At 33.4% G+C, this 11,452-nt stretch overlaps 1 protein-coding gene across 1 annotated transcript in view; it reads right to left on the bottom strand.

Annotated features, from left to right (window-relative positions):
* RAVER2 (ribonucleoprotein, PTB binding 2) overlaps nucleotides 1-11,452 on the bottom strand; it is a 79,556-nt gene that overhangs the window by 32,321 nt on the left and 35,783 nt on the right. The window contains exons 5-9 of the mRNA XM_023536229.1: nucleotides 7,313-7,439; nucleotides 3,488-3,573; nucleotides 913-978; nucleotides 648-759; nucleotides 269-405 (exon numbers count right to left, since the gene is read on the bottom strand). Of these exons, the coding sequence (XP_023391997.1) occupies nucleotides 269-405; nucleotides 648-759; nucleotides 913-978; nucleotides 3,488-3,573; nucleotides 7,313-7,439 (528 nt within the window). The remainder of the gene's footprint in view (nucleotides 1-268; nucleotides 406-647; nucleotides 760-912; nucleotides 979-3,487; nucleotides 3,574-7,312; nucleotides 7,440-11,452) is intronic.

Here is an 11,452-nt window from a genome sequence, read left to right as displayed (position 1 = left end):
TGTGTGTCTGTGTGGTGTGCATGTATACATATTTTTTTAATTACTGGTGGCCTTTATTCCCTCACTTCATGCTCACTTCAAACAAATTTCAACTGAACTTCAAACTGAAAGTGTCTTTCAAAATCATATTCAATTAAGAAATTATGGTAATCACCATACTCGTTTCTTTTTAAAAAATACATACACATATTATTTTTCTTCCGATACCAATTTGGCGATCACATTTTTAAAAATGATACAAATAATCAAACTTTAAGTTTACAAATACCAGATATTTCTTTATAAAAGCTAAGGGTTTCTTATCCAGGCAAAAATTAAATGGATCCCTATGTAAATGTGTTGTCAGCTCAGTAGGCAACATGTCAGTCTCAAAAGGATCTGTCTTTGCCTCAAATTGCTGTGAACCTTCATTAAATATTAAATCACATCCAACAGGGAAAAACTCATCTTGGCATGGAAGCGAGTCCATCAATAACTTATCGATAGTTTTCTAATATTAAAAATGGAAAAGTCAAGAGGCTCCTGAAATTTTAAATGACTAAATAAAACTTGAATTGGCCTTCCTGTAAATAAAAGTAGAATACAGGGAAACTAGTTTTAAATCTCGAATTTGTTTACTGACTTCTCAGTAAATATACATCATTTACTTTTATGTGCTTCTCCATGATGGCCCAACTCTGTTTTCAAGGAAAGCGCTGACCCTATCCCTATTGCAGTCTGCAGTACCATAGCTGGGGGTTCTCCAAGTAAGCCAGGTTTCTGCAAAAGAAGAAAAGAAAGACTTGCTCATGGCAGCAGGATACAACCAAATAAAAATACTACACAAGTAAAACTTACAATCTGACAGACGCCTGATTATATATACATTAAAAACTGAGCTAATTTCAAAGGAAAAAATAATTCCATACTTACATTATTAGTGTGAATATTCTCAAACTTCATTAATTGTTGCTGTGCCAGTGGTACATGGGAAAGATTCTGAAGGAATAAATTAGAAGTATTACCCATAATTGAGCTCTGTGAAAATGATAAAACATTAAGTTAGTTTAATTTTGAAAAGTTGCTTGTCATATAACCCAATTCATATGGTTCAATTCTCTAGCTGATCTGAGCAAAAGCAACAGTTTCTTAATACCCTGCTTTCCAACTTCAGGTAACACTAATTAATTCTTTTAATAACATACAAGATGTGACCATATAGTCATTAAACTAATTCTACATCCTCTCTTCCTTTCACCCTTCCTCCTTTCCCCTTATCTCTTTCTGGCTTTAATATTGGTGCCATTCAATCATTTATTCATTCATTTAACATTCAACAAAGATTTATTGAGCACCTTCTACGTGCTAGGCACTGTGCTACACAAAGAGAAATAATAACAATAGGACCTGTCTTCATGGATCTTATTGTCTCCAGAAGAAGAGAGACATTAATTAATTCTAAAAACATATACTTACAAATGGTAATGAGTATATGACGGGAAAGAACAGGGAGCTATGAGAACAAACAGAGGGGGAATTTGATTTAAACTGGTAAACTGAAGGAAGGTTTCCTTAGGAACTAACTCTTGTGCAGAGATCTGAAGGCTGTAGAAAAAGAACCAGGTGAAGTCTGGGGAATCAGGTGGTATAAGGGTGGTAAGCATTCCAGGCAGAAGGAACAGCAGGAGCAAAGACCTAAAAAGAAGGGAAGAAGGTCCTTTGAGGACCAAAAGCAGGCCACTGTAGTTAGGATCGTAATATCCAATGAGCATGGGAGAAAGGAGAGCCCAGCTTGGACAGGCCTTAAAGGCAAAATTAAGCATTTTGGCCTTTATTGTAAAATAAAGACAATATTGTCAAAACTCTTCACACTCCTCTTGTATCACCCTTCACACAGTATTTGTAATTAAATGTTTAACGTTTGTTTTCTGTATTTGTTGAAATTCTGTTAAGAACAGGAATGCTGAATATTTGTTCAATACTGTAGCCTCAATGACTAGCAGAGTGTCTAATACATTAGATTCCCAATAAAATATGTTAAGTAAGTAAATAAAGACCCTATAGTGTACAAGGTTAGATTCTATGTTAGATCTAAGAATGAAAAATAGAGGATAGGCCTTTCCAGACATTCATCCTTCTAATCTATGCCAATTATCTATTACATATTAGGTCTGATTTGTTATTAGGCTTCTATATAGAAACAGCCTTAACAGTACTGAAATTATGAGTACCGTTCATCTCTAAAATAATATTTATGTATACGAAAACATTTTAAAATACTTATCTGAAAAAGTTCAGTTTACTTTCATAAACATATGAATTACTTTTATAACACTGATTAAATTTTAAGAATGAAGAGTTACTGTTCATGTGTTTATTTTTTTTCTTTCTGTAAATATCTCTTTTGAGTTATGAAAACATAAGAAGTCTTGTTTTGAACTACAGTCAAATGCTGCATAATGATGTTTTGGCCAGCGACGAAACAAATAAAAGATGGTGGTAGGAAATAAAAGCTCCATGTGTTACTCTCCCTGAAGACCTTACAGTGGGACAAGATGTGGAGGTGGGAGACAGTGATATTGATGATCCTGACCCTGTGCAGGCCTAGACTAATGTGCGTTTGTCTTAAGTTTTAAAAGTATAAAAAAATGTAAATTTTAAAAATAGAAAAAAAAACATAGAATAGAAATATAAAGAAAGAAAATACTTTTGTACAGCAGTAATAACTATGTTTTTATAAAAGAGTTGAAAACTTAAAAACTCAAAGTTTATAAAGTAAAAAAGTAAGCTAAGGTTATTATTGAAGAAAAAAATTTTAAATTAGTGTAGCCTAAGTGCACAGTGTTTATAAAGTTTACCATGGTGTAATGCCCTAGGCCTTCACATTCACTCACCACTCACTCACTGACTTACTCAGAGCAGTGTCCAGTCCTGCAGGCTCCGTTTATGCTAAGTGCTTTATATAGGTATACCATTTTTTATACTGTATTTTTACTGTACCTTTTCAATGTTTAGATATACAAGCACTTACTATTGTGTTACAATTGCCTACAGTAGTCAGCACAGTAACATCCTGTACAGGCTTGCAGCCTTGGAGCATATTCTATATAGCCTAGGTGTGCGGTAAGCTATGCCATCTAGGTTGCTGTAAGTGCACTCTATGATGTTCACATATGATAAAATCACTTAACTGCATTTCTCAAAACATATCCCCACTGTTAAGCAATGTATGACCATACTGATTTATTTACAGAAAAATACACCACAAATATATACCTCTTCCCTTAATAGCTTACAAATAGGAATCAATAAATATATATAACTATGTTGCTTTGATTAGTTTGATTTGATGTACTCTAACTTACGTTTTTATGTAGCTATATTTGTGGCTAAGGACTTTTTAAAAAATAAAATACTAATTTAACTTCTTGAGAATTTTACATTAAAGAACAAACAAAACATTCACTTCAAATTTTTGATGCTTCAGTACTCAATACTATTTATATACCTGATGTGCTTTATTCAAATGTAAAAATGCAGAGGAGATGGATGGATTCATCAGATGTGACAAGCTGTAAGGTGTTCCAAGAACTGCTTTAAGAAAATAAAAGTAAAAAATTTAACTTTATGATATATATGGGATTTAAAAATAAATAAACTCCAAAAAGGGTAAATGATTATTTCTTTAAACTTCTAACAAATTCATTGGAAGTTCATTTATATACCGACCTTGTTATTGCACAAAAAGTGAGAGGATTCTTTCCTTGTGATTCAACCCTAGAATTTGATTTTAAAATTCTAACACTTTCTGTCATAATGGTAAAACACTGAACCTAGCCCTTCTCTTCTCTAGTGCTTAGTCAAACAAAACTAAGTCTATCTTTCGATAAGTATAATACTAATTGAATCCATGTTATTTGCTCAGTGTTTTTGTTAGGGCTTTGGGATATTTTGGCACTGAGTATGCAGGGAGGACCATATACAATCCTGTCCTTCAAAAGCTTACAATCTAATTGAGAGAATATATGTATATAAAAACATCTACATAATAAAAACAAAAGAAACAAGAGTACTGTACATAGTCAATAAAATAAATGGAAACCATACTCTTTATCAAGTTTGTCTAAGAGCACAAATACCAGAGCACATATCAGAAGAGATGTTTTCAGAATAGACGATATATAGAACAAAAGAACTGTGATAGAAAATATATAAAACAATTTCATCTAATTATGATAAAGTAACTGGAATTAGTCATAATATACAAAATTATCTAGCAATATGATAATTGCTAGAAGGTAAGACTAGAAGGTAAGACTTAGAAAGTACTTCAAAGAGCATATAATCCAATAATCAAAAATATTGTAATTTATATATAACATTCCTATAAGTTCATCCCATGCTTTAAAAACTCTGTTTTAAGTTTTTATTACCTGCTGAGGCAGTGTATCATATTTTTGGAAAACTAACCATTAGAAAGTGCTTTCTTTAGAATGAGTCAGCTGCACTATAGGTGGTGAGAAGATTATATTGTTAGGATGATTTACTTATAAAGAAAGACACTGTTTATTAGCAAAGAGTGATAAAGATGGTCATTTCATAATGGTAAAGGGGTCAATTCATCAAGAGGATGCAACAATCTTAAATATTTGTCTCTGTACCAAATAACAAAGCCTGTGTGTGTGTGTGTGTGTGTGTGTGTGTGTGTGTGTGTAGCAAAAATTCTAGAACTGGAAAAAAAGTAAACGAACCCACAATTAGTTAGAAATTTTAGTACCATCTCCTTTTTTCAGATAGTCACTGTATTTTATTATAAAACATTAAAATATATTGTCACGGCTTTTAGTGAATAAAGTATTTCCCAGTTTAAAACAACAACTAGAACCAAAACACTCTGAAGATGTCCAGTCTCATATCTAACCACTTTTACCCTTAGCTCTTGGCTAGATCTCCCACTATGCCCCATTCTTTCCTTGCAGTAATTAATAAGTTGACAGAAAACTAGTAAGGATATAAAAGACTTGAACAACACTATTAACTGAGAATAAATACAAAGGATTATAATACATCATGAACAGGTGAAATTTATCCTAGAATGTGATATACTTCTTTAAACACTAAGACAATCTTGGACTTCATTAATAGCAATTAACGATCATAGGAAGGAAATACCACTGCATTTTGTGCTGATCAGATCCCACCCATAAGATATGCTCACTTCTGTGTTCACCACATTCCAGGACAAGCTAGAAAACCTGGGCTTCATCTACAAGAGGACAACCTGTGGAGGATCTAGAGAGTATACACTATGACACGTTATAGAAAGTCAAATATAGAAGTATAGTCTCTAAAGAGGTATAAGAGGTATGAAAAGAATATATTAGATCTGTTATTTATATTTACTTTCATTTTAAAAAATTAAGATATTAAACTTTATAATTTCTTCATAATGAGTTGACAGGGGTGTAGTTATATAACTGACATAAAATTGATGCATAGACTTTATATATTTAAAAATATCAAAATTTATTTTATTGATAGGGTTGCACAGTCAAAAAGTAAATAAATAAAAGGAGACCATTCGTCTGGAGAATAGAAGACAGAAAAAACAAAGATGACTGAGGTTTCATTTTAGTTGTCTTCAAATATTAGAAGCCTTTTCTTATGGAAAGAGGAAAACAGACTTATTCTGTGTTTCTTCAGAAGAACTAGAGTAAACGGCTACAAGTTATAGAAATTACCATCTAATATAATGGGGAAAAAACCTCCTAGTAATTTGTCATACCAGGGAATAGGTTGTCTTGGGAAACAATGAGCTTCTTCTGCTTCATTAGTCAAGAAATACTAGGATCTCTCTACATCATTAAAATTGTAGAGGAGAGATCTTGATTATGCAATAGGGTGAGCCAGAAAACCTCTAAAGCTGCTTATTCCACACAAATAATTGATCATATGAAGTACTTAACATGAATATTGTCGTATGATAAATTATTTAACTGGTCCCTTTCCCTGGTTCCTGGAAGGAAATCCTTGGAACTTCCCCAGTGATAAGAGTATCTTTGTCATGCTGACGAGGCGACTCAAGGTGGCTCTTAAGTAGCTTCAGGATGGAGGCTGGTTGTGCCAGAAAGCTCAACCTTGTTATTAGAGGATTGGGGCTTTAAGTCATGTGATGTCAGCCAGACCTCCTGCCCTCCAGAGAGAAGAGTGGGACTGGAGACTGAGTTAAATAGCATGGCCAACAATCATGCCTACACAGTGAAACTCCAATAAAAACTCTGGATATTGAATTTCATTAGAGATCCCTAATTGGTAAATACATTGATGTGCTAGGAGGGAAATGTGCCCTGGTTCTACGGGGAAAGAGCATAAAAGCTTTGATTTCAGGGCCTCCAGGACTTAGTCCTAAGTGCCTCTTCATTTGGCATTTTCTGAGTTATATCCTTCATAATAAAACTGTAATCATAAGTATAGTATTTTCCTAAGTTCTGTTGGTTGTTCTAGCAAATTATCAAATCTGAGGGGGTCATAGGAACCCCTAAATTTGTAGCCAGTTGGTCAGAGGGCAGGTAGCCTGGAGCCCCCTGAACTTGCAGCTGGTGTGTGAAGTAGGGGCAGATGTAATGGGGAGTAAGTCCTTAACTTATGGGGTCTAAGATAACTCTGGGTAGTTAGTGCTAGAATTGAATTGCACTCCACTGTTTGGTGTTAGACCAGTTAGGGTTGAAAATGAATAAACGTATTTATTCTAATATTTTCACTCTCAAACTTAGTGTTAAATATAGAAATTTGTTTCCTCATAATGCTAAAATGTATTTTGTGTATGCACCGTTGTGCATTTCAGAAGGTAAATAAGCTCTTAATAGAGAAAAAATACTAAATAGGTAGATATTTAATGTATATCAATACTATAGATTTCCATAATGCTTAGAAAACACTGTCTTTGTCATTTTTTACAAAGTGAAACAATTTTACAACAAAAAAGGTAAGAACAAAGAGGAAACACACTTTTAGCACTTTCAACAAAGTAATTCTGCTGAGATATTCCAAAACAGCACAGTGTACTACTACTACACTGGTCTATAAATTCATTTCAATGAGGAGCTAAACTAAAGGTTTAATTTAATATTTGTTAATGGCAAAAAAAAAAAAAAAAATTAGGAACCTATAAGCAAATCGTATCTACCAAAAATGTCAAAACATATTATCGCCTCAGATCATTGATTAAAATTCACTAACAAGTCCTAGAAAATTAATATTTTGGTGCTTATTTAAATGTTTTTTCATGTAAAACAGAACACTTCCACATGTAATCAGTGCACACGGTGCTTACCTGGTTTAACAGCTCGCCCGCAGAGTTGGGGTTGTAGAAGAACTTGTAACATGGCAGGGTTGTTTAAACTCTTCATAATTTGTACAGGATTTGGCTCTGGAAGTAAGCCCTTTTGATTACTGTGCATCTTCAAAGAATACAGAAATAGAGAATATTAGAATAAGGATAAGTACAGAAGATGAAATTTTAAAGGCTTTCTTTTAGAAATTCTCATTCATATGATGAGATCTATTTTATAACACAATTTGCTTTATATTATACATTTGTTGTGTACTTTCTACCAGTTTCTAATGATAATGTTATGATATTCTACTATACAGCACATACTGAAATCCTCATAGACTGTCTCAGTTAAAGACAAATTAGCTTTAAGAGGACTAGTAAGATAATTTTTGTATAACACAAGGAGAAAGATGCCAAGGGAATCTGAATTTATCAACAGGAAGCTAACTTGTTGACACAATATATGAATACTTGGCTACCACAGAAGAGCCTTACTATAATGTTTATCTAAAGTGTAATAACGTGGGTTACCCTACAAATCAACATTTTCTTATAATAAGGTCTTTATTTCATTAACTTAATCCTCTATTATGAGATGAAGATGAACTGGCCTTATATACATGTAATTGGGTAGCTTCCTAAAAATATAAAATTGTTCTCAGTTTTAGAAACTAGCCTAATGGATAAGAATATTAGTATCATGTTATAAGAAGAAAATTATAAACTTCTACCCATGAAAAAAATAAAAAACTGACAATGACAACTGGTACCCTCTCCAAATACCATGAAACTGAGAGGGAGAGGGTGATGGATCTGAGACCCCGACACAAGACTGGTGAGAAATTCCTGAATGGATAGAAGGCAGGAGGTCCCAGTGTGGATGTAAGCATCAGCAGAGAGCATGAGAGAACCTGAATCCACAGACAGAATAGTCTGGAGAAGGGCTTTTTAGCTGTGTAACTACATGGCTTCCTCTACACTGCCCTAGAGGGATCACAGCTTTCCTGGCCAGCACAACGAGGAGGGAAAACAGCAGCTTCAGTCTAGTGTGTAGCATAGGATCAATGAATTAACAATAGGTAGCATCTAAACTCAGAGACAGTGGGGACCATGTAACACTAGGTACATGAGGTACAGACACCGATAACTTCCTTCCCACCCCCCTGAACCTTCTCTAGTTCTTTATTACCACTGTGCAGGGTAAAAGAGTTATAACTGAGAAAGGCAGAACTTGGAGAAGAGCAGGTTTGGGAGTGGAGATGAACAGAGGCCCTTGAAGGCACAGGGTTGCCTGGTGGCATGGAAAAAGGACTATCGTCAAGGACAGAAAGCAAAGACAGAGGTTCTCTGTCCTAGGTCCTCACCTAAACCCTAGTTAAGAACAAGCTTCAGCGTCTCCCCCTGTCTATCCTCTACCCAATCAATCTCTAAACACATACAAGGAAGCTGATACCCTCTCAAGGAAATACGTATTCATCCTACAAAATAACTACACATCTGGAGAATGTAGCCAATAAAAAAAATAAAGGCAACAAACTAAACCATCTGTAAGAGACAAAGGAGAATTAATGGATAGGATATACATAGTAATAGACATGCTTAAAAAGGTAACAGATTTTTATTGGTAACATGAAGCAAGGACAAGCAGTTACAAAGAATAACCAATTAGAAATACTGCATATAAAAACATAAACATTTAAAAAAAATAGCAGCCCTCACTTACTATATACTTGGCATTACTTTAAGCATTTTACATAGATTACATCACTTAATCCTCCAAAACAGCTCTACGGGGTTGGTATTACTATCTCCATTCTATTGATGAAGAAAGTAAAGAAACTCATAGAGCATTAATTCTTAACCTTCGTCCTGTGCTATAACAGATAAATAGAATATATGTGACTGAAAAATAAAATAGTGATCTGAAATATCCCAGAAGACATCGGCAAAGGATAAAAAAGGGAAAATACAAATGAATAAAAACATGGAAATGGAAAATTCAAACGAAAGAGAAAAAAGCAAGGCAATTAAGAGGCTAGAAGTATCAACATGTATGTATGTATGTGCATGTGTGTGTGTGTGTGTGTGTATATACACACACACACACACACATGCACATACATACATACATATGTGTGTGTGTGTGTGTGTGTGTGTGTGTGTGTGTGTCCTGAAGAAGGAAAAATGGAAATCTTTGAAGAGATGATGGCTGAGAATTTCCATTAAAAAAATTTAAAGACAACAGAATGAAAGTGTTCACAGTGATCCAAATATGATGTATATGGAAAAAACATACCTAGTCCCATTTTCTTTTGGTGTGAAATTTAAGAAAATCAAAGCCAAAGAAAAAATGCTAAAACTTCCAGAGAGAAAGAACATTATCTCCAAAGGAACAGAGCATCAATACTGAATTCAAGAAAGCAACGAATTAATATTTTCAAAGTGCTGCAGGAGAAGAACTGTGAATCTAGATTTTCATATCCAGCTAAGCTATTAAATATGTGAAATAAAAATATCCCTAGCCATACAAATTCTCAAAAGTTTTTACCACATGAACACTCTCCCTTAAAATGTGAAATGAGAAGCAAAAAATACAAGATGATATTGCATGATACGTGGAAATTAAGGTGTAATATCATAGTTAATTTCAATCTTGTATACAAAAGCCAGGACCATAAAAAAAGCAACAAGAAACTTATATGGAGCAATGACAGAAAAAGGAGAAGTAGAAAAATCAACAATTATACATGGTAACTGCACATTTAACTTTATAACCTACATAGTATAGATTGTTTTTGAGCATACATGACACATTCACAGAAATCAACCATGCACCAAGCCACAAAAGCCACAATATCCCCTCCCCAAAATCAACATTAGAGACTCGATTCTCTGACCACACCACCATAAAATTAGAAATCTATAGCAGAAGAATAGTTTAATTCCTAAGTGGCTCTAAATGAAAAACAAAATCAAAACAAATTATGAGTTCAAAATAACAAAAATTTAAAACATTCATAATCTAAAATTGATGACACATAGGTATAGCATTAGGTAAAAGGAAACTTGCTTTAAATACGTTCATCAGAAAATATTTAGATTGAAAACAAAAGTTCTAAGCAATGATATCAATAATGCTGAAAGAAAGAGTAAATTTAAATAAATAGGAAATTCTATACATAAGGGCAGAAATAAGCAAAAGATAGAAATAATAACCAAAATGAGATGTTTCTTTGAAAAGATGAAATAGAGAAATCTCTTGCAAGACGATCAAGGAAAAAAAGAAAATGCAAATAAAATACATGATAAAAATGAGGTCACTAGACATGACAGATTTTAAAAATAAAGCATTATAAATAACTATGTGCCAATAAATTTGAAAGCTTCAACAAAATGGATATTTGTAGAATAAAATCAAATGCCAAATGTGGCATTCAGAGAAAAAAACCTAAAATGTCTAAATAATTATAGAAGAAAATTAAGTGGTAATCAATTTCCCTATGGAAGAGGCTCAAAGACTAGGTCTACATGGTTTAACATGTGAGATCTCTCAAACTTGCAAAGCACAGGCAACCCCATTTTACACAAGTTAATCCATAAAATAGAAATAAGACAGGAAAACATAAACATACTCATAAATACTGAGAACAAATTGATGGTTGCCAGATAGAAAGGGGGTTCGGGGACTAGGTGAACAAGGTAAAAAAGATTAAAAAGTACAAACTGACAATTATAAAATTAGTCACGGGGATGTAAAGTACAGCACAGGGAATGGAGTCAACAATATTATAATAACTATGTATGGTGCCATGTGAGTACTAGACTAATCGGGGGGATCACTTCGTAAATTTCATAAATGTCTAACCATAGTGCTGTACACATGAAACTAATATAATATTGAATAGCAACTATAACTGAAAATTTTTAAAAAGGTAATGGAAAAAAAATAACTACTATTAAAAAATAAAACAGGGAGGGGAAAAACACTTAAATCATTTAATGGTGTCAGTGTTCTTTTGATTGTAAAAAATCAGAATGATGGAAAAACTTTAAGCATTTTTCACTTACGAGCACATCTGCCATATACCAAACAAAACTATCTAACCAAATAATGCATCAGGAAAAAGTCATTACTAA

This window comes from Pteropus vampyrus, unplaced genomic scaffold (assembly GCF_000151845.1).
Source record: "Pteropus vampyrus isolate Shadow unplaced genomic scaffold, Pvam_2.0 Scaffold151, whole genome shotgun sequence".
NCBI classification, from domain to species: domain Eukaryota; kingdom Metazoa; phylum Chordata; class Mammalia; order Chiroptera; family Pteropodidae; genus Pteropus; species Pteropus vampyrus.
Note: the sequence above shows the minus strand (reverse complement) of the source record. Positions and strands in the feature narration are given on the sequence as shown.